This window comes from Sycon ciliatum, chromosome 9, assembly GCF_964019385.1.
Source record: "Sycon ciliatum chromosome 9, ocSycCili1.1, whole genome shotgun sequence".
Lineage (NCBI taxonomy): Eukaryota > Metazoa > Porifera > Calcarea > Leucosolenida > Sycettidae > Sycon > Sycon ciliatum.
The window spans coordinates 10,657,314-10,679,575 of record NC_088651.1 but is presented as its reverse complement, the minus strand read 5'-3'; the positions used below and the strand labels follow the sequence as shown (position 1 = coordinate 10,679,575).

The 22,262-nt window shown below is 48.1% G+C and overlaps 1 protein-coding gene across 1 annotated transcript in view; it reads right to left on the bottom strand.

The window, feature by feature from the left end:
- LOC135824252 (fibrillin-2-like) overlaps positions 1–22,262 on the bottom strand; it is a 70,805-nt gene extending 48,543 nt beyond the window's left edge. Inside the window, exons 1-7 of the mRNA XM_065336983.1 lie at positions 21,669–22,262; positions 20,977–21,564; positions 16,986–17,351; positions 14,229–14,300; positions 13,297–13,389; positions 12,543–12,644; positions 3,284–3,799 (exon numbers count right to left, since the gene is read on the bottom strand). Of these exons, the coding sequence (XP_065193055.1) occupies positions 3,284–3,799; positions 12,543–12,644; positions 13,297–13,389; positions 14,229–14,300; positions 16,986–17,351; positions 20,977–21,082 (1,255 nt within the window). The 5' untranslated portion in view covers positions 21,083–21,564; positions 21,669–22,262. The remainder of the gene's footprint in view (positions 1–3,283; positions 3,800–12,542; positions 12,645–13,296; positions 13,390–14,228; positions 14,301–16,985; positions 17,352–20,976; positions 21,565–21,668) is intronic.

The window sequence follows — 22,262 nt, the reverse complement described above, 5'->3', positions numbered from 1 at the left end:
GACACTCGTGGTATGTGTATCTACATCTCTCCAACTGTTTTGTGCAGGATTTGGATACATGTGGCGTATAGACAATACACATGGTTCACCCATGGATACTTTGGACGCAAGCAGCGGCGTGTGATACCGTCTTGTGTGGTATCGAGGATAAAGCAGCTGTACCCAGAAGCCAATGCAGATGCGCACCGGGGCTTTGAGGAAGCAGTTGGACATGATGATGATGATGATGATAATGCTTCTTGGCCTGGTTGACGTTCACATAATCATTGGTACATGTGCATGCAGAATGTAGAAAACAGTTGACAGACACGATAAATAATAATTATTATTCTTGACTCGGGCAATATTTGTGTTTTCGGGTGGGCGCATGCTTTGTACCAATGCAGCTGCATGAACAATCTGGTAAAGTTGACAGATACAATGGCACAAGACTGTACTGTGTTCGGGAGCATGGGGTTGTGCCGGTGCCGTGTACCGTTGCGAATGCCGAGAATGGTTGTATGCACATCGTTCAACAGGTCCTTCAAGAAGTTGCAGGACGTTGTCGTGCAGCTTCTTGGCCACCCTGTGCTTTGTGCTCTTGGTGTATTCCAGCCTGTACCTGAGCACAGCCTCCTTGGTTTTGGCGTGCGCTCTCCCTATATTGGCATTGTGGGACAGACATGCCAACTGTACCCGTGCTCTCATGCCATTGTACGAAAAGTGGACACGTTTTGGTGCCCACTTCAGTGTGACAGCATGGACATTTTCCAGACTGCCTGTATGGCAGAACTTGGTGAGCTGCTTCATATCATTGAGCAACGTCTTGCCCATGACGATGCTCGCCAGGATTTTGTGCTGGTCTGAATCCTGTGTCAGCCATGCTCTCTCCTCAAATACATGCCGTCAGGTTGCGAAATTTGAAAAGTACCGTATATTTCTTATAATAATACAAGGCCAAGGAATGGTAAATGATACAAATCACTATACTGTACCTTGTATTTGTGGCAGTGTAGCTGCAACCGGAAGGTAACGCAATGGAAACTTACAGATAAAGAGAACCGAAATAACACACATGATAACGTTCCATGTACATTACATCAATTCTCGACTTCACTGACTAGGATTTTGAGTAGAGGACTGTGTGTATACTCTGTAGTCGTTTAGAGCTACGTTCTGGACGGCACAAAATCATGCCGTTCACTTACCTCATCGTGCTCACGTTCCTGGAAGTAAATCGAAGGTGGTCTGCTTTTGCTGGCAGCAGAGGTAGAGGAGCTACTAACTATTAGTATGACATGTACCGCCAAGTTTCAGGATGGCAGAGACCCTGGCTTCAAGCGTCGCTGCTGCTTCTGCTTATAGCCACCAATGCTTTGTGCAAACTCTTGTTGGAAATCTCTTTCATAGCACATCTCAGTGAAATGCTCAGTGCAGACACGATTATTTTTCGTCGGAGAAAAATCCTTCCAACATACTCTCCATAGCCAAGCTGTCGTCAGGTTCGCGTCAGCCAGAGGAAAGCCATGCTACGACAGCCCGCAGGCGCCTCTTTCTTCGTGACATTGTCGCATCCAGAGACACAGCAGCGAGTCGTGACAATAAATCGGGCATGGCACAGAACAACAAGCACTTCAACAATGGCCAAGGACTTTTCATTTTTGCTTCAATTATTTGAAAATTTCATCTGAGTGGACCGGGCTGAGAACGTTTTACGTCACAGGGTGGGCGGGGGCCCCCTCGTGCCAAATATGGAAAATTGCAATTGGTAATTTAGGTATGTTATCCTTGTCGTAGAAGCTTCCGGTTTTCGCCATTCTACCACTTACGACATACTCTAATGGATTCCGCAATAAAAAATGGGGGTGATTTTGGACCGGAGTTCCCCTTTAAGAGCACGCATGTCGTGTTGTTGGCCTTCCAGCCGGGACTTTCCCTCAACATGCAGCACAGAGACTAGGGCGAGTAGGGTCAAATCACGTTGTTCATGACGTAAGAAATCTGCTCTGTGGACGCGCCACATACCCAACCAGTGTAGGCCGCGCGCGGGTCAACTCCAAGCGACCATGATGGCATGGACCACGGTCATTCCATGCTGTTGCAGATCTACGTGGATCATCAGCATGTAAACTAGCCGCAGTTCCTGTTGAACCATGTTCGGGATGAGCGATTTTAGTGTGAAAAAATGCATCCCTGTACTGTTCTTACTGCAAGAGGAAATATCTCAAAGAATTCTTGCCAATGCAATACTGCTAGCTAGCGTTATAACGATAGTTTCTGCATGTTCTTATCAGAGCATGCAAGAAATATAATGCATCTTACCTCCTCCCTCATGGTCCGTTTCGAATAGCACCTCAGGAACGATCGTGATCGTGTGTACATTGTGTCGTGCACCAGAAAGCATTGTTCTACGTCACGATCCACGTGATTTCTTCATTCCCCATGCAGTATAATCCAAAAACTACACGAAAAAATTCAGTCACTTTTGCATCAACTGTTGCACCGAAAAATGTTGCTGGCGCAAGGAGAAGCTTGTCGTTTGGAGTGACAAGTGATCACCGCTGCGTTTCCTTGTCAGAGTCAACAATACACTTTGTTCTGCAGCGTTGGGAGTGGTGTTGGAGTAGAAATTGCTGACTAGACGTCGCGGAGGGGCGAGCTTTCCTGCGCAGGTATGAGTTTGGACGTATTTCAGAATGGTCGAGTGGAAAAATTCAAAATTGTTTATTTCAAGAAAACCCAAAAAGGATGATGGGGGACATGTCCTCAGTGCTAGAAGAGGTGTTCTACTATCTGCCGGTGTATAGTGTTTGCTAGTTGAGGATGTAGCTCGCTGTTTTATCAGCGCTTGTAATTTGGCTATTTTCAAGACAATCATTTGTGGCGTCAAGGGATGATTGCCATCGTCTTCTGGGATGCTGGCGTGGCTAAGTGCTGCTGCCCCAAGAACTCTTCTAAGGTGAGGTAATGTTGGCTTGATGGAGTTTTGTTCGTAGCTTGTTCTTGTACGCTGTGCCGTGGCTCGTTTGTAGACCCATAAATTGTGCCAATATTGGGCCAATATTGAGGGGTATACCAATTTCATGGTTCCCTTCAAAAGATTTTGCGCGGGCTTTGGAATATCGATCTACACCCCAAAGCAAACCTACCTGCAACATTTGAGCGAAATCTGAGAGATCGACTTGCACATATGTTCTGGTTTTCTCAGACATGCTCTCTTAAAGCAGAATCAGATTTTTGGAGGTGATTTAAGAATGTTTAAAGTACGGTATATACTCCGGAAAATACGGTACACTAGACTCACCATAAAATCCAGCTGGACAGATGTCACATACTGTGCCATTGCCCATATAACCATCAATACATTCACACGTGTAGGATCCATTTGTGTTGTAGCACGTAGCTGTGAGCAGTGCACAATGATGTGGACCATCGGTACATTCGTTTTCATCAAGACATGTCACACCATCACCATGGTAGCCATTTAAACATGTGCATTCGTAGCAGCCAACAGTGTTTGTGCAGATAGCGTTGACACTGCAGTTGTTCACTCCTGTAGCGTTGCTGCTGCTGCTGCTGCTGTTGAAGCTGGTAGTACATTCGTCAATGTCTTGACAGGCTGTAAGTGTGACTGCCTCGTAGCCAGCAAGACACTGGCACAAAAAACCGGGTACGGTGTTCACGCAGACGGTGTTTTCACCGCAGTTGCTGCTAATATTGCTGTTGTCAGTACTGCTGCCACTGCCAGTGATGCTAATGCCATTACTGTAGCTGATGTCATCTGCACACTCGTCAATGTCCGAACAGGCAGTTCCATTATCTGCAGACCGAACAAATAATGAGATGATCAAGCAGCCACGTACAGATCTTGAACCAGCATTATGATTTTGTTTTTACGATGTTCTCTGTATGGGTGTTAGGGTCGACATTACCAGGTCCGTAAACCAGTCCCGTATTTTCCGGTACACAAGGCGCACCATTTTTTTTACAGTTGCAAGGCCTTAGAAGATCTGCAACCTACAATCGTTTGTGATTTACTATATTTGGACAAGGCCCTGCAGACATCTCCGGGTTTTCAGTAACTTCAGTGGCCGTAAAATCTGTACAGTTTGTAGCCTTGTTCAGCACTCTCGGTGGGCTGTTTTAGTGCTGCAGCTCTATGCATCACCCACTACTTTTCGCTGTTTTGAGTTCTCTGGAGCTAGACCAATGAGCTATATTAGAAATGCGGAATTTAGGAGGACAGTCAACCTACAATTATATCTATGGTGCCACCTTTGCACTGTGGCCGCCAGTTTGACTTACTAAAAGCTCATAGCTGTGCCGAGAGGCCTAGATGGCCGGAGCAACTACCTGTCGACAGCAAATGGGCAGCCAAGGTACCGGTACTGTATAGACAAGGTCACATGACCGCGGTACTGTACAGACAAGGTCACATGACTGCGGTACTGTATAGACAAGGTCACATGACCGCGGTACTATACAGACAAGGTCACATTTCTGCGGGACTGTATAGACAAGGTCACATGACCGCGGTACTGTATAGACAAGGTCACATGACCGCGGTACTGTATAGACAAGGTCACATGACCCATATACCATAGCGCAGGGTTGGCAAAATAGTACTTTTCACTGCAGTGCCTGGACGTTGTATTTCTCGTCGGCCCAGCGCAGCGAGATAGGCGAGAAATGATTTCTTGTGCAACATTTTCGGTTGCAAATATGGCATCTGGTGTGTTCTTTATCGTCCTTTCTTTTCCTTACTTCTTCAGCCAGCTTTGAGTCTCACCAGCGTCCCTGCCCTCCCACCCTTCATTCATGTGCATCTTAAAGTTGCTTTTCAGAAATATTTGCCGTGATGTACTTGCCATCCCGACATGATGCCGAATTGCCATGGGAGATACAGTCAACTTTGCTTATAACGACACTCGGCGGGCATCAAAAAAGTTTCCTTATTCGCGAAGTGTCGTTATACCCGAAGTCTCATTATATGTATTACAGTTAGATGGGACTTTGCTCTGGGCATGGAAATGCTGTCGTTATTCGCGAATTGTCGTTATATCCGCAGTTGTTTTAGCGAAGTTGACTGTATACACCCGGTTTTTCCCCTCACTACTGCGTCCGTCGCCGCGAGGTGTTTTCTCTCTCACACCTCACATTTGCAACAGCAAAACCACAGTGCAGGGTCGGCTGCGGACAGCCACATTGCAAGGCAAAAAGTGCTATGTGCTCAGGGGGCGACACAGTATGGTCACTACGGTATTGACCGTACCACTTTTTGCCCCAGGTATACCGTGAATCAATAAAATACACTGATCTGGACTCTAAAATTTCCAAATTTTCGGCTCAGCCATCCCTTCCCCCACGAGTAAACTGTACTTCAGATGACTGACAGTACCACCCTAAATTAGGGAGGTTCTGGAGTACGACTTTTCCTGCCAAAATCCGTAGAGGCGCTACGGATTTTTTATACGTCGTTTTCGAGCAGTGAAATGTTCCGGAGTACGGAACTTATGTGTTTGCCGTCATTGCCTAGGTTACGATCGCAAACACATCACCTTCCCGCGCTATGCCTTTTTATTTTGAAAATTTGTACTGAAATCAAGACTTCCCGCGTAAAATCGATGTTTCTCGTACCAAATTTGTACGCGAAAAATCTTTCTGCACCCGACGACGCAAAATCTCCATACGAAACATGGTTCGTGTGAAAGCCAGTCCACACGGATTCTCCGTGCCGAAAAATCGTATGGAGCATGCCTTGAAAAAATCCGTAGCGCCCATACGGAGTTTGGCACGGAAAATCGTACCCCGGAACCTCTCTAATACCTTCCGACGCCCTGGTGCTAGTATATGTGAAGCGAGAACAGCATTGCATAACAATCATTATAACAGACACTTGAAGATGTTGCGACTTCGGCAGTATTTCAGACAAAAGTGTCTGCTCCAAGTCGGAGCTCGGGATTCCTGCCGACTGACTTGACACTTGATTGACTCGCGACTGCATCTGGCGCACACGAGAAGCCCGTCAAATCTTTCACTTGGCAAGCCTGCAAGAAAGCCCACTCAAGCTCAACTGTTGAGTGAATTCCCCGAAGCACCGTACCTGAGTGATAGGTTCGACGGGCTACTCGTGTGCTCGGGATGGCAGTCCTGAGTCAGTAAACTAGACTATGAGCCAAGTGCCTTAATAAATGACGGCTTTGAGCAGCAAAGCCAAGTTAGCCCACGCATGCACGCGTTGGTCCCGGGTTCGTCGCGCGGCACGTGCACCTGATGCATAAAAAATAATATTTTTCCGAAAATGGCGGATGCAAAAAAATATAAGTTTACGTGGCCGCTTTGCCTTGCCTTGTGTCAGCAAAGCAACATCCTTGTCAACAATTTCTGTCAGCCAGTTGGTCAAGGTGGCCCAGGGCTGTGTTTTCTTGGTTTACAATGTCGCGGGGTGGCTTCACTGCGAGGCAGTCAGCGCAGCTGCAAGAGATGATCGCAGCGTCCATCTCGGCAGCTTTGCCACAGCTGACAGCCCCTGCTCCTGCTCCGACGGCGGACGCGCCGGACGAAGTCCGTGATGTGCCCGAAATTCAGGATGGACCTGACGATCTCCTTCTCGACCGCCAGCCAGCCGTGACGGCCAGCCCACCCTCTGTGCCTGTACCAGCAGCAGCAACTTCGTCCCCGACGCCTGCCTCGGGTAAGCCTCGAGCTTCTGCCGTTTATAGCCATGTGAGCATGACGTTTATTACAAAAGTACTCAGGGGGGAATTTGTTGATCTCAGCTGCCTGTTGCCCCCCGCCGGTCCCGTCACCTCCGCCGATGAACCGCTTCAGAAGCGCATTCGCTTCTCCGAGCAAGACGGCCAGTTGGTGGTCACAGCAGCATCGGCGGCGAGACCCAAGATCGCGTCCCTCAGCATGTGGCTTGAGGCGTGGACGACTTACTGTTGCATCATTTCTGACCAGCAGCCGGCCAAGTCTCAGGAGCTGTGGGGGTATCAACTGCAGGTTTTGCAGGCGGCCAAGCGGTTCAGATGGGCGGCAGTAGCTGATTACGATGTTCAGTTCCGCCAGAGAGCGTCACGCTGCTCGGAGGTGCAGTGGGACAAGATTGATATGGACCTATACACACGTTGTTTCACCGGTCAGTCCCTGTCATTTTGCTCCGCTTGTAACAAGTATGGACATGTTGCTGCGTCCTGCTTGTCTACTTCACGGACTCAAACACAGAAGTCTGCCGGCAGCGCCACTCACACCTCTGACGCCTTCAACAAAGGCACGTGTAGCTTTCGCATCTGCCGATACCGGCACGTGTGCTCCTCCTGCGGAACCAGTGGACACGGAGCCAACCGCTGCCCCGGCCTTGCCAAGGCCAAGTAGTTTGCCTTCGGATGCACCGCTGCCGCAGCACCGCCCGTCCACCCCAGTGGACGTCGACGCTTTGGCAGACGAACTCACTAACTACCCCGATAGAGGAATGGTAGCAGCACTTATACATGGTTTAACACACGGTTTTCATATTGGTTACAGGGCACACGATAACGGTCGGACATCGGACATTTTCCGACCATTTTCGATTCGAATCCGGCGCTTTTTTTCTTGAACGGACAATCTGTCCGATCGAAATTCACAAAATAGCGTCGCTGGGAAAGAGAACGGCTGAGGACAATGGCGCTCTGCCTGGGAAGAAGTCTCACGAAGTCAGAGCAGCAACCTGTGACAACAGGGTTTTACAGCAAGACAGGGAGCTGTCCACTTCAGTGTAGCTCCAGTTTGAGCGTAGCAAACGATCGAGGAGTTTTGAAATGAAATTTCTTCCTTTCTTGCTACAATAGGGACTATTCCGCGAGGCGCTTGTACAATCCGAAATATTGAAAACGTCCCTGTTCCAGGGAAACAAGGCGTCAGAAATGTGTGCCAGCTTGCGATATGCCTCTATCGAAAGGAGCAGTCTTCTGCAAATCCAGTCAAGTACGCTCCTGTTGCACAGGCGCTGTGCAAGATCGACAGAGCAGCAGCAGCGAAATAAGTCAGAAGTTCAACGTCGCGTAGAAACTACGTGCTGTTCAAAGAGCACATCGCGTTTGCAAAGATGGGAGCCTTCAGCCAACTCGAGTAGTGACATGTTGTCGATCTTGGAGTTGGCAACAAGAAGTTAGAATGGGCAAGCAGATGCCCACTTTGTCTTTTGTCGACTGCGTAAAAATGAATGTCTTCGATCTGCCGCTGAAAAACCAGGTCAAATCCGAAATGTGCAGAAACACTGCACGCTCATATCACAGTTACTATGCTTGCTGAAAAACGCACAGCGATTTGAATCAGTGTTACAATACTTGAGATCAGTGTGATGATCATCCTTTATGTGACCAGCAATACGGTATACCGCAGGGTGATGTAGCATGTACCGGTACATGCATGTGTGCATTATGCAGTGGTGTCGTGTAGCCAATAATAATAATTATTTTTTATTATGAGTGCTGAGTACCAGACTTGTAAAAAAATCACAGTGTCCGGCCATGTCCGACCGGTTCCAGAAGTGGCAGGACATTGTGTCAGAGCAATTTCGAAATCTTATCGTGTCCCCTGGGTTACACTGGTCCCCGTACTTCCCTTATCTGTCCTAATCTATCTTCTGCATTTGACACTCCTGACATTGTTTCGGAATACCTGGCTAAGGAGTGCTTACGTGGTCATACTGCCGGGCCGTTCCCTGCACCACCCTGCGTGCCGTTTCGATCAGCTGGCATAGGTGTCGTGCCTAAGAAGTCTGGTGGGCACAGACTCATTGTGCACCTCTCCGCCCCGGCCGGACGCAGTATCAATGACGGCATTTCCGAGGACCAATACAGCTTGATGTATGTGACTGTTGATGATATTGTACGTCACGTTATTCGTCATGGCAAGGGTGCTCTAATGTTCAAAGTTGACATCCAGCATGCATTCCGCAATGTTCCAGTGCACCCTGACGATTGGCCTCTGCTCGGCATGGTGTGGCAAGGTCGCTACTACGTCGACAAGGTGCTTCCATTTGGACTGCGATCATCACCTGCATTGTTCAACACCCTGGCTGAGGCGGTGTGCTGGATTCTTCGTCATAACTATTCCATTCATGACTTGGAGCACTATCTCGATGATTACATCGGAGTCGCACCACCTACCGGTAGCTCATCTGTCCACCGCTCTACAGCAGCTATTCAAAAAGCAACGGTTCTGCAGGTATTCGACAACCTCGGCATTCCAGTCGCCACTGGCGCAGATAAGGTGGTCGGCCCAGCGACAGTGGTGACGGTACTCGGGATAGAGGTTGACAGCGTGGAGCAGGTGATGCGGCTCCCTGAGGAGAAGCTATCTGCCATGCTCGAGGCTTTGAGCGACTGGTCAACGCGTTCTACCTGCACGAAGCGGGAACTGCTATCGCTGATAGGCACCCTGTCCTTCGCTGCCAAGGTCGTTCCTCCTGGCAGGACCTTCATCCGCCGCCTCATTGACTTAAGCTGCACAGTTCCGTTCCTCCAGTCAGTCATCAACATCGACACAGAAGCCCACCTGGACATTGACTGGTGGTGTGGCTTCGCGGCGAACTGGAGCGGCAAATCATTCTTTCATGATGTTCAGTGGTCAAAGTCCCCTGACCTCGAGCTGTTTACGGATGCCTCGGATGTTGGCTTCGGTGGCTTCTACGACGGACAATGGTTTTTGGGGCAATGGGCTGCTGAGATGCGGGATGAACCGATTATGGTTCGTGAGCTGATTCCAATTGCTCTTGCATGCGCTGTGTGGGGACATTCTTGGTCAGGCAAGCGCCTTATGTTTCACTGCGATAATGAAGCTGCTGTTTTAGCGTGGCAGAAAGGTTCATGCCGCAACAAGAATGCAATGCACATTATCAGATTCTTGCTTGCTCAGGCCGCATCTGGCAATTTCATATTGTTTTTACGGCACATTGCCGGTGTTGATAATTGCCTTGCTGATGCTTTGTCTCGCCTGCAGATTACTCGCTTCCGAGAACTGGCTCCCACAGCCAGCCGATGCCCGGTGCCAACTCCTCCGGTCGACTCGCTGCTCTGATTGCTGCCAGCAATGACCTCGTCAGAGACTCAGTCTCTGGTTCCACGGCCCAGACTTTTAAGCCCGGTATTTCCGCATACATACAGTTTTGTCAAATCCATTCTTTTCCCCCTCTTTTCCTCACCGCTGAACATATTATATCCTTCGCTTCCGACCTCTTTGTTACCAAACGCCTGTCGCTATCGACTATCCGTGTGTACTTAGCTGCCGTAAGATACCACTTGCTCTGTAATGGCGCACCAATTGGCAGTCTCAAATCTGCCCGCTTGACTTCTGTTTTGCATGGGATTGAGAGGCGACAATCTCCTCCGGCATCTAGTCGAAGAGGGATGACGATGCCCGATCTTGCTCAATTCCGGCTGTACCTTGACAGATCTAATTATGCCACTGTAGACCGCGCCATGCTGTGGGCAAGTGTGACACTGGCCTTTTATGGTTTGTTGCGCGCCAACGAGTTTTTAGCTGCATCCCCTCATTCATTTGACAGTAAGAGAACACTGCTCTGGGAAGCTGTCAGTATATCATCCGGCTTGGTTTCTCTGCAGCTAAAAGTCACCAAGACACAGCAGCTTGGCGACGGAGGAACAGTCCAAGTGGTGACCACAGGAGACTCTACGTGCCCAGTGTCGGCCATGGCCGAGTTCCGGACCCTGACCGCTACAACCGGCAGCGCACGGCCAGTGTTTGTGTTCGTCGACGGCAGCTACCTCACTCGAGCTTGTTTGACCAAGATCCTCAGGCACGCCCTCAACTGCAACCGGGTGAGCTCCCATTCTATGCGCATTGGCGGGGCCACTCTCATGGCTGACCGGGGAGCAAGTGAAGCAGCCATACGCCGTGCAGGCCGCTGGCGAAGTGCAGCATCCGATCGCTATGTCAGGCGTGCAGCCGGCATGCCGTCCCTGTAATGACTAGCTGCAAGACTGGTACAGCCCACGCCCATGTGGTGCTTTGAACACAAGTGAGGTGCATTTGTAATGTTGTGCAGTGTAGTGCAGTCCTTTCGTTGTAGCCTTGTTTGTATCACGGAGGGGTTTGCCATGGTTACTTGTAAGGACATACGCTAAGGAGCGACGCCGTGAGAAATGCTTGGTCGTGAACACTGGTTTTTGGGAGGGTCAAATGCATTTGCCTCTCAGTGGTGTGCTGTACTGTCTCAGTGTTGTAACAGCTGTATGTTGTTGCGTGGTTGACCCGCCGGTTTGAGGCATGGGTGGTCAACTGTGTATGTTGCATCGGTGTGTTCCCGTTTGAAGTTGCCGGGCCACCATGTGGTTGACCCGCCGGTTGAGGCATGGGTGGTCAACTGTGTCTGTTGTATCGGTGTGTTCCCGTTTGAAGTTGCCGGGCCACCATGTGGTTGACCCGCCGAAAATGGAGGCATGGGTGGTCAACTGTGTCTGTTGTATCGGTGTGTTCCCGTTTGAAGTTGCCGGGCCACCATGTGGTTGACCCGCCGAAAATGGAGGCATGGGTGGTCAACTGTGTCTGTTGTATCGGTGTGTTCCCGTTTGAAGTTGCCGGGCCACCATGTGGTTGACCCGCCTGTTTGAAGTTGCCAGGCATGGGTGGTCAACTTTGTATCTGTCTCAGTGAAGTTGCAATGCCTACATTGCTGTGACTCGCCCGATTGCTGTTGCCGGGCACCTATGGTTTTATTTGAGATATCTCTGCTGGCTTATTACATAATTCTTGGCTCAATGTTATCCACGGTGTCGCTCAATGCACAGTCTCGTCAAAATGTATCAGACAAAATGTGAAGAGAAAAAAAAAAAAAAAAAGAACTATGGCAAACCCCACTACCTTGTATTCTATTTCCCTGGCGTATGTGTGTCGGCATTTTGTGCGTTGGGCACGCGCATGTGCGTGCGTGTGTGTGTGTGTGTGTGTGTGCGCGCGCGTACATGCGCAAGAGCGCGCCTGGGTAAGTGTGTGTATGTGTGTTTTGTTTGTTTGAAGTTTGTTGTGCGTATGCGTGCATGCACGTGGGTTAATTCATGATTTTGGTTCCCACTTTGGGTGTACCGTGATTTCTTTTAACATGTGGAGAGGCTTAACTTTTATTTTTGTCAGTTTAGCAAGCTTGCAGGGAAGTCAAAATAACCAATAATATCATACCCTTTTTCCATGGCAACTGCATAGCAACTGACATAACAACACGCTATGTTAGTTTTTGTCAATCAGAACTGGTACAGGGTGCGGGTTTTGCACTTTGGGTCGGATTTCACCGAGCCTAACTGTAGAATGTTTTAAGTTCCCGCGCCACCGTGATGCAGACACCTACCCTATGTACATACTGAAGCAGAGTGAAGGTATGGTGCATGGTCTGTACAGTACAGTACAGTACCGTGTACATGCCTCGCTTGGAAAAGAGGTGCTGGCAAGTGTGCACCCAAAAGTGTTCTTACGTCTAAGCTGCTAACCTACAGTGTGAAATCTACTCTGACAAATTGGGAGAGCAGTTGAGAAAGACAATAGTGCAGTGTTTGCCAACTCACCTCCATAGCCTGGTGCACAGGCACAATACGCTGCACCCAGTGTGTTGTAGCATGACTCACGCACTCCACACGACAATAGGCCCAGTGTGCACTCGTCAATATCTGCTCTCATGGTGCAGACAATGATTACAATACACATATGCATACATGCATGTGCACACACATATACATACACACATACACACATACACACATACACACATATACAGACACAGTCATATCACTCATATGCATACATATACAGACATAGTCATATGCATACATACACAGATGTGCACACACACACACACACACACACACACACACACACACACACACACACACACACACACACACACACACACACACATCCAAACACAAACATGCAGATGTGCATGTGGGAAGGTGGGCAGACAGACATACAGACAGAAAGACGGACAGACAGGCAGACCGGCAGGCAGGCAGACAGGTAGGCAGGTAGGCAGGCAGACAGACAGACAAACAGTTTGGCAAAAGCTTGACACCTTCGAGAGATTAGGCCCGGCATGACACCATCCCACAGCACGGCCCTGCCCAACCCGCAGTATCGCCCTGCCCAACTCACAGCACGGCCCTGCCCAACCCCACTCCAGCATGGCCCTGCCCAACCCTGCAGTATCGCCCTGCCCAACTCACAGCACGGCTCTGCCCAACCCCGCAGTATGACCCTGCACAACCAACTGAAGCATGACCCTGCCCAGCCCCACTCCAATATAGGACAATCCTGCCTGCTCACCTTGGCAGTAGGTGCCATTCCCGGTGTAGCCACTAAAACACATACATACAAACGAGCCCGCCACATCGCTACAGGTGGCATTGACGGAGCAAGCTACAGTGAAAACAGAACAGAATGGAAAATGTATGTAACGCTCTTGCGAGTTGTGATAACAAACAGGTTTGTCTAGCATTCCGAAAATAACTACAAAGACGTCAAAACACGCACATGCATACATGAGTGCACACACCCATGAATGCTGATGCCCACATGCGCACAAACGCACGCATGCAAACACAAACACACACACACACACACACACACACACACACACATGCACACGTGCATGCATGTATGAACAGACGCACATCAGTAAATGACCAGCACAGTGTCAGACAACTCACCGTTTCCCGTGGCACATTCTTTAATATCGGCACACATCCGACCGGTACCAGTAAAACCTGACACGCACTCGTAGCTGAAGTTGCCCACCATCCGGCCATACTAAATCATTTCATACAGTTTGGGTATGACATACCGGGTACACATGACCTCCTCAGCAGTAAACACACATTTGGTGGGCAACAAGTATGTCCGGCCATGGCCTGACCAATTATGCCGGTTCCACTGGGCCTGTAACGACTATTTCAGCCCGCTAATCAAAACATAAACCGAGCAAGAGCCCGTAAACAGGTAACAAACAGATCGTGTCTACCTCACATGCAGTGTAGAAGTACAAATTTTCGTTCATGAAATCTTTCATTAGATTGATCCACCAGCAGGTTCATTACGTACTAAAATTTCGTTTTTGGTCGAGGCCTGTCATCCCGAACGTTCAGAAAAAACTTTAGTTTGGTACAAGCTTTAGTTATTTCGTGCCCCCTAACGAATATAGCGAAAGTTAATTCCAAATGAAAATTTGTAGTACCTGACGATATGTCCCGTGTACTTACGGCCAGTGTCACATAGTGACTCAGTAGTGCTGCAGCTGGATCCGCTCGGGCAGTCTGTAGGGAAGCTTACGCCTTGGGACACACATGTACACAGACATACAAACACACATGTATATAAACACACACACACACGTGCGCTGTGGTACAATTAACTTTTTATAGAAGAGATGGCTCTCCATCCGAATTAACTAAGTACTGAAGGCTTTAAACTGGTCATGTGGGTCTCCCCGCAGCAGGGAGAAAGATTCAAAGGGAATCTTGGAAAGATAACCCAATCGGCTATTCAAGCACCCAACGGCCGACACCCCCTGAAATCCCCAAACTATGGGTGGACTTGGAAATGATCCCACTTGTGGGCTCACCGCACCTCAGTAAGTGGGTGCGGACAAGGTGCTGAAAAAGGATTGATGGCATCAAGGTATCCGTCCCAGGATCCAACTGCAGTTGCCCCTTGCCCAGTGAAGGTAATACTTGCTACTAGTGTGGGTGGCTAGATCAGAGAGGATTTGATAATGGCTTCATGAACACCATTGGATACACAAGAATTTATCTATCCAGAAGTTGGCCATTGGTCAACAGGTATGTACTTGAAATTTGAAAAGAAAGTATAATTGATCAAGGACACTGAAACCGATAAAAAGGTGGCAGGTGCAACATTGCCCTTTCAAGCAGCCAAGCCTATTGGCAATAAACCCAGCCACTATCCTGGCAGAAGTACAGTCGACTTTGCTAATAACAACTGCGGATATCACGGCAATTCGCGAATAACGACAGAATTTCCATGCCCAGAGCAAAGTCCCATCTAACTGTATACATTTAACTTCGGATATAAAAACTATCTGAATAACGACAATTCGCGAATAACGACATGCTTTTAGTGCCCCGAGGTCATATTCACTGCTTGAATAACGACTTTCTGGGCTTTTGACAGCTATTCAAGTACCTGTCATGCAGAAGCACCAGAACCCATGGCGATGGATAAAGGCACACATGCAAGAAAATGCAGCCAGGGGGGGGGGGGGGGTGCTTTTTTTTCATTTTGCTTCTGAATAGTGGCTCTCTCCAGCCGGGACTTGGCAGTGGGATAACCAATGGGATCACACTTGTGCTAGGACGAAGATGCCTCTGGAACAGGGCTCTAGCAAGGTCAAAAGAGTAGGGGGGGGGCATGCCATGCATAATGCACAATGTACAGGGCGAACCCCCAACTTCACCCCAGACAAATGTGCCTTTAGGAACCCTCTAGTAGTGACTATCGACTGCATTCTCGTTGAAGGACATGAAAAGAACACAAAATCGACAAATGAGTAGGAGCGGCACTTTTTGACAGGGGGGGGGGAGGGGGGGGGGGCGCAAACAGAGTACCCCCCCCCCCTTGGCTAGAACCCTGCTCTTAAAGCATTAGACACCACTTTGCAATTCTCTCTCCCCATCTCTCTCTCTCTCTCTCTCTCTCTCTCTCTCTCCAAGTAACACAGATAACTGAGGCAAGCCACTTCAATCCGGAACACCCAGGGTAAAATGGAACTTGCTTGTACAAATGGGAAATCTTAATTTAGTCATACGTTACAGCCAGTGAATACACAGTGAGAAAACTGAGAAAAAGAAGAATATTATTCTGAAACAACACAAGATAAGGGGGATGGTGTATTTATTATCTTGACGTAGTGGTGGGCCGCTGATGTGATGCCTTTGCTTGATGTTTTCTTCAACATGTCCGATAATGCGGTCAATTAAAATTTCTTTCTTTTTTGAACGCGAAAATCTAGATTTTAGAACGCTAGTAATAATACTAACAATCTCACCATCCGAGTTCAATAGTAGTCTACACCGTCGTTATGTTGCGTGGCCATGTCTTCATCCATTGTACTCTAATTAAAAAAAAAGCAAATTATCGTGTCCGTTCCCGAAGGGAACTCACGACGGCCGCTAACACCCGGTAAACCTTAGCGTTGTACTATAATTGCTCTACCGTAAAAGTCCGTAAATAAGTACGTATTTACTCTCGAATTTAGTGACCACACCCGTACTAACGTTCGGGCGGGTACTGACTTTCGGGCACGAACTAACTTTCGGACCTGACGTGTGTGTAGTGGAGAAGTCATTTTCATGTCGATGTACATGCTACGTGCTGCATGTGCGAACCGTACCGGTACTTATTTCGGGCAGTATGTTTATCGGGCTTGACTTGACTTCAACAGACAGAGCCTAAAGAATGAAGGGGGTATTTCTTTCGGGCAGGTACATATTTACGGACTTTTAAGGTAATTAAATTGCTTTCTCCACGCCGACTTTTTTTGTTTTTTTTAAAATATTCCCTTACCCTATAAGTGTCCCAATAGGATAACAACCCACAACTTGTTACAGGAAAAGTAAATTATCGTGTCCGTTTACGGAGGGAACTCACGACGGCCGCTAACACCCGGTAAACCCTAGCGGCAGATGCAGTGCTTAACGGTGGGGTGAGTGAACACACCACCCTCCTAGCGTTCGGCAGACATCCCAGGGAAAAGCCTGCAGTCTGATCGACGGTTTCTGTGATGACCCTTAGTCATTTTGTTTCCTGTTCGAGCCATGTTCGAGTCGCTTCCTGTTCTTCGAAGTTGTACACATGTACTGCTGAGGCAACGAACTAAAATGGATCAAAAACAAACAGACAAACAAATAAACAGGACGGTTTCAGATGAGGCTGGTTTGGACACATCGACGCGCACCTGAAAAGGCGCAAGAGGAGAAATGAGAATCTCTGCAGCTTACTTGTGACGCAGACAACAGCGTTCACGTTGTTCTCCTTATTGCACTCTTCCTCCTTCCATTCTACGTCCCTGGTGTGGATACGAACGCATAATTTGTCGTTACTCCCCCTGAGGTCATCAGATACGCCCACAATGTTCGGTAGCACGGCACTCCAGTCCTGGCTCGAACTAATACGCATGAAACCCAGCCAAAAGCGTCTGTTGTTTCTGGAATCAAGCCCCCGGATACACGAGTCAATGGTTTGATCCAGCGGAAGAGGCAGAGTGGCATTCCTGTACTTGCAGAATGCCTCAGCGCCTTCAAAGTCGCACTGCTCTTCGTCATAGTGTACATAGGTATGACCGTCCGCGCACATAATGGAGTTGGCTGCACAGCAAACACAACACACACACACAGGGGTGTCGGATGGTATTTCGGAATAGTACCAGGGGTGTACGTAGCTGGTCCCCCCTTTACGGGGGGGGGGGGGGGGGGCACAGCCGCATTCGATGTATGTGTACGATGGCTGGTGCATGTCGTTCATGGTCACAACGTGCATGCTGAACCTAGGTCGAAATGTTTAGGGTTGCATGTGCCGGCTCATCACTATGACATCATTCTCACCACTATGACATCATTATCATCACTATGACAATATTCTCATCACTATGAAATCATTACCATCACTATGACATCATTAAGAAAATGCACTACCATACTTCTTCTCCGGATTATAGGCCGCATTTTGGGCACTCAAATTTCACCCCCCAAGTGGGGGGGGGGGGTTGCGGCTTGTACTCCAATGACCAAATTAACGGTGATAAATGGGGTAGATGTCTGTATTTCACGGCAATAATATGGGGGTGGGGGGTATGGCTTATACTCCAATGCGGCATATACTCCAGTGTGGCTTATACTCCGTAAAATGCGGGTAGTGCTGTCCCAGCCTCCGTCAATAGCTCTCTGCGCTGCTCATGTTGCAGACAATGTTTAATACTGGACGGGTGCCATGGTAACTAAGTCTGCAGTGTAGCATAGTGTCCTGTATTAAAGCCCATCTCATAATTATTGAAGTCTGTTTGAATACAAACCTGATTTTCAAGATACATATATCGGCATATAAACCTGGTTTTAGTGTTGGCACACTGGGGGGGGGGGGGGGTGTTGAAATCGAGAAATCGTATGACAGTACTTCTGTGCGTATCTCGCGCCAGGCAAATTTCGCGCTAAAGTATTCACGTGACCAAACAGGACTCTAGAAGTGGACTTTTGGCGGCATATCAGTATTTGACACGGGTCAACTGTCTTCATGTAAACGCCCACCTATGTTGTCCATTGTATAGACTTTCAACCCGGGCTGAACTCGACCCGGATTTTTCCACAATGGATTTCAAGCCGCACCCCCCCCTAATTTTTGCCACAAAATACAGACATCTATCCTATTTATGAAAAGTTGGTCGCCAATCCGAGGTTATGTTATACAGGACTCTAATCAAGTACTTCAAATCTGATGGAAAAGTACAGTGCTGCTCAGCGAAATTCAGTCGCGTCACTCAAGTACGCGCCTTGCACCATTCCGCAGCCCAGTGTTCGCAGGTGTAGGGCAGTGCAACGCCCGGCGAGTACTTGAGTGATGCGACTGGATTGCATTGAGCAGTGCTGTACTTTTGTACATGTTGTAGGTATGTATATTCTATTGTTTTTGTAATTTCAATTAAGTTTTCCATTAGGCCGATTGGTATTGTTGCTAACGGCTTTTTGTCAACGTCATTTCATTGTATTGTATTACTCTTCAGACATCAATCCTGAATGGCATAAGCGAAAGTGGCACCCCCGCCACCTACGCGGACATTCTTTTAGTGATAATAATAATTTCATTGAGCAGTCCTGCACTTTTTTTGCTGGTTGCTGCCTGCTATTTCTGCCGACTGAGCCGAAGTCACGACATCTTAGTTCTGAAAGCTCTTTGGACATTTGTCCAATGTGACAACATTTGTAATGTTGCTCAGGGGCGTCGGAAGGTATTTTAGGGTGGTAAGGTCAGACATCTGAAGTATCATTTACTCATGGGGGAGGGGTGGCTGAGATGAAAATTGTGGCAATTTAGAGCCCAAATCAGTGCATTATATTGCTTCACGGGGTACCTGGGGCAGAAAGTGGTACGGTTAATATACCGTAGTGACCGTACTGTGTCCGACGCCCCTGCTACTCCTGTCGAATGTTTCTGCTTGTGTTTGGGGTTGGAATGTGATTGCGCCCCACTGTTCTACTGTTCTACTGTTCCACTGTTCTACTGTTCCACTGTTCTACTGTTCCACTGTTCCACTGTTCCACTGTTCTACTGTTCCACTGTTCTACTGTTCCACTGTTCTACTGTTCCACTGTTCTACTGTTCCACTGTTCCACTGTTCCACTGTTCCACTGTTCCACTGTTCCACTGTTCCACTGTTCCACTGTTCCACTGTTCTACTGTTCCACTGTTCTACTGTTCCACTGTTCTACTGTTCCACTGTTCTACTGTTCCACTGTTCCACTGTTCTACTGTTCCACTGTTCTACTGTTCCACTGTTCTACTGTTCCACTGTTCTACTGTTCCACTGTTCTACTGTTCCACTGTTCTACTGTTCCACTGTTCTACTGTTCCACTGTTCTACTGTTCCACTGTTCTACTGTTCCACTGTTCTACTGTTCCACTGTTCCACTGTTCTACTGTTCCACTGTTCTACTGTTCCACTGTTCTACTGTTCCACTGTTCCACTGTTCTACTGTTCTACTGTTCCACTGTTCTACTGTTCTACTGTTCCACTGTTCCACTGTTCTACTGTTCCACTGTTCTACTGTTCCACTGTTCTACTGTTCCACTGTTCCACTGTTCCACTGTTCTACTGTTCCACTGTTCTACTGTTCCAATGTTCCACTGTTCCACTGTTCTACTGTTCCACTGTTCTACTGTTCTACTGTTCCACTGTTCTACTGTTCCACTGTTCCACTGTTCTACTGTTCTACTGTTCCACTGTTCTACTGTTCCACTGTTCTACTGTTCCACTGTTCTACTGTTCTACTGTTCCACTGTTCCACTGTTCTACTGTTCCACTGTTCTACTGTTCTACTGTTCCACTGTTCCACTGTTCCACTGTTCCACTGTTCTACTGTTCTACTGTTCTACTGTTCCACTGTTCCACTGTTCCACTGTTCCACTGTTCTACTGTTCTACTGTTCTACTGTTCCACTGTTCTACTGTGCTGCTGCTGCATGTAGTATGTGATGTTGGATACCTGGCGTGATATGTCTGTGTTCATGTACATGTAGATTCATACACATTGCAATGAAGATTTGGAAGCAGAGCATCACCCTGATGATTCGTTTCACCTACCAATCACCGGTGTACATACCACACACACACACACACGCGCACACACACACACACACACACACACACACACACACACACACACACACACACACACACACACACACACACACACACACACACACACACACACACACACACACTATAGAGCTTTTTCAAGGATGCCCTTCCCGCTACCGCCCGGGCGCTCACCACGAGATCAAAGTGAACAGGTTGCATGTCAAAAGTTACTCAAAACGCATTGAAAAGTATACGAAATGTGGCAGGTTCGTCTCCACCAGCGCTTGGAGCGATTCTGAAGCTTGTTCCTTTCCCGCAAACCAATGAAGGGCTTCCTGGCAACTGCTCTGACTCAACACGAGTGTCGGACATCAAGTGGAGCATTATTCTACTGCTGCTTCCTCCTCCATGCATCCATTCTAGTACAAAGTAAACTTGAACTGGGCTTCGCCTGTTTACTAGCAAATTAAAGATTTCTCGCACCTGACCCCAAAACGTGACCGTTGGTTCAACCTTGAAAAGCTCTATATGTACACTTACATATCATGCACACCTAACCCCCCCCCCCCCCCCCACACACACACACTCAGCGCAGAGATGATTATATTATTGTAGTTATTTGTGTTGTTATGCTCAACTTACTTGGTACTACGTTGGCATCCACTTGACACTCTTTGATCATCATAACGGAAACTATGAACGACATTGTGAGCAGGAGTAGCAACAGCAATTCGCCACAATACTCCATGACTGCAGACGAACTGATTGGAACAAAGACAACGAAAACTGAACTGGATATGTCCGCTATTCTCAACGGAACATCACCGATGCCAGGCTATGTGGTCTATTTCCGTGATGTATCGTCTGGTCATCAGGACTAAAGGTTCTGGCTTCTCCGTTTCTCCATGCACGCCGCTCACTTTACAGCATTCCGTGGACACAAGTCGGAGATGATGATGATGTCCTGGCCGGGCTGAGGCTGATTGATAATCGAGCTCGATGACTTGCGCACTCCGACACGCTGGGACACTCCGACACGCTGGGACGTTGATTCTTTGCTGATTTCTACGTACTCAGTATCCCGGCGTGGCCACGTGGTGTGTTGGTTACAGACTAATGAATTACTTTGCTTGCTATGACGTGTGTGCTGCGGGCCGCACGCGTCACACCAAGCGTGTCTCACGGAGTCGGATGGCCGCAGAGGGCTAAGTCGGGTTCACACCGCCACCCCTAGGCAAACAGCCATATGGATCAAAATAATTATACAAACAAGCAAGATAGTTAGTTTAGTTCTACAAGTATGCACTAGCACCACCGGTAGTACAATCGTTTACCTTTGTTTTCTCGGTTTCGGACAGGCGGAACAAGATTGAGTATTGAAACTGTGCTGTACTCAGCGGTGCGTGTTACTGAGGCGTTGCGTCCTGGTCCCAGCACTCTCCAGATGGCCTCACAGTCACACGCTCGCCAGTTTCGGATCTTTCTGACGCTGCGAAATTGCTATCCGGCTACTGCCGCTTTCAGCTTTTTTTTCCTGCAGTTTGTGTCCGAAACAGGAAATAATCAGCCTCAGGAGAAACAAAACTCTCCGAGGCGCTTGACTAAAAACAAAGGCATGCCACTGTCTACAGTTTAGCGTATCACGTCCATACACAGACACCAGGTACAGTCTGTATCGGCTATAGCGTACCCGTTTGATTTCCGTGATTTTATCACTATAACCGATGCATCACTATATGCGATACAATCGATTTCTTTTTCTTTTTTCCATCGACACATGAAAGGCAAGGAAATACTTCCAGCATGGCGTTTTGACAAAATGAGCATGCTGCATAGTTGACAGTGCCCGCATTTCCAAAAAAAATTCTGTTATGTACATGTACATGTATTACTATAAAAATAAGCAACGTGAAGAAAGTAAAAAAATA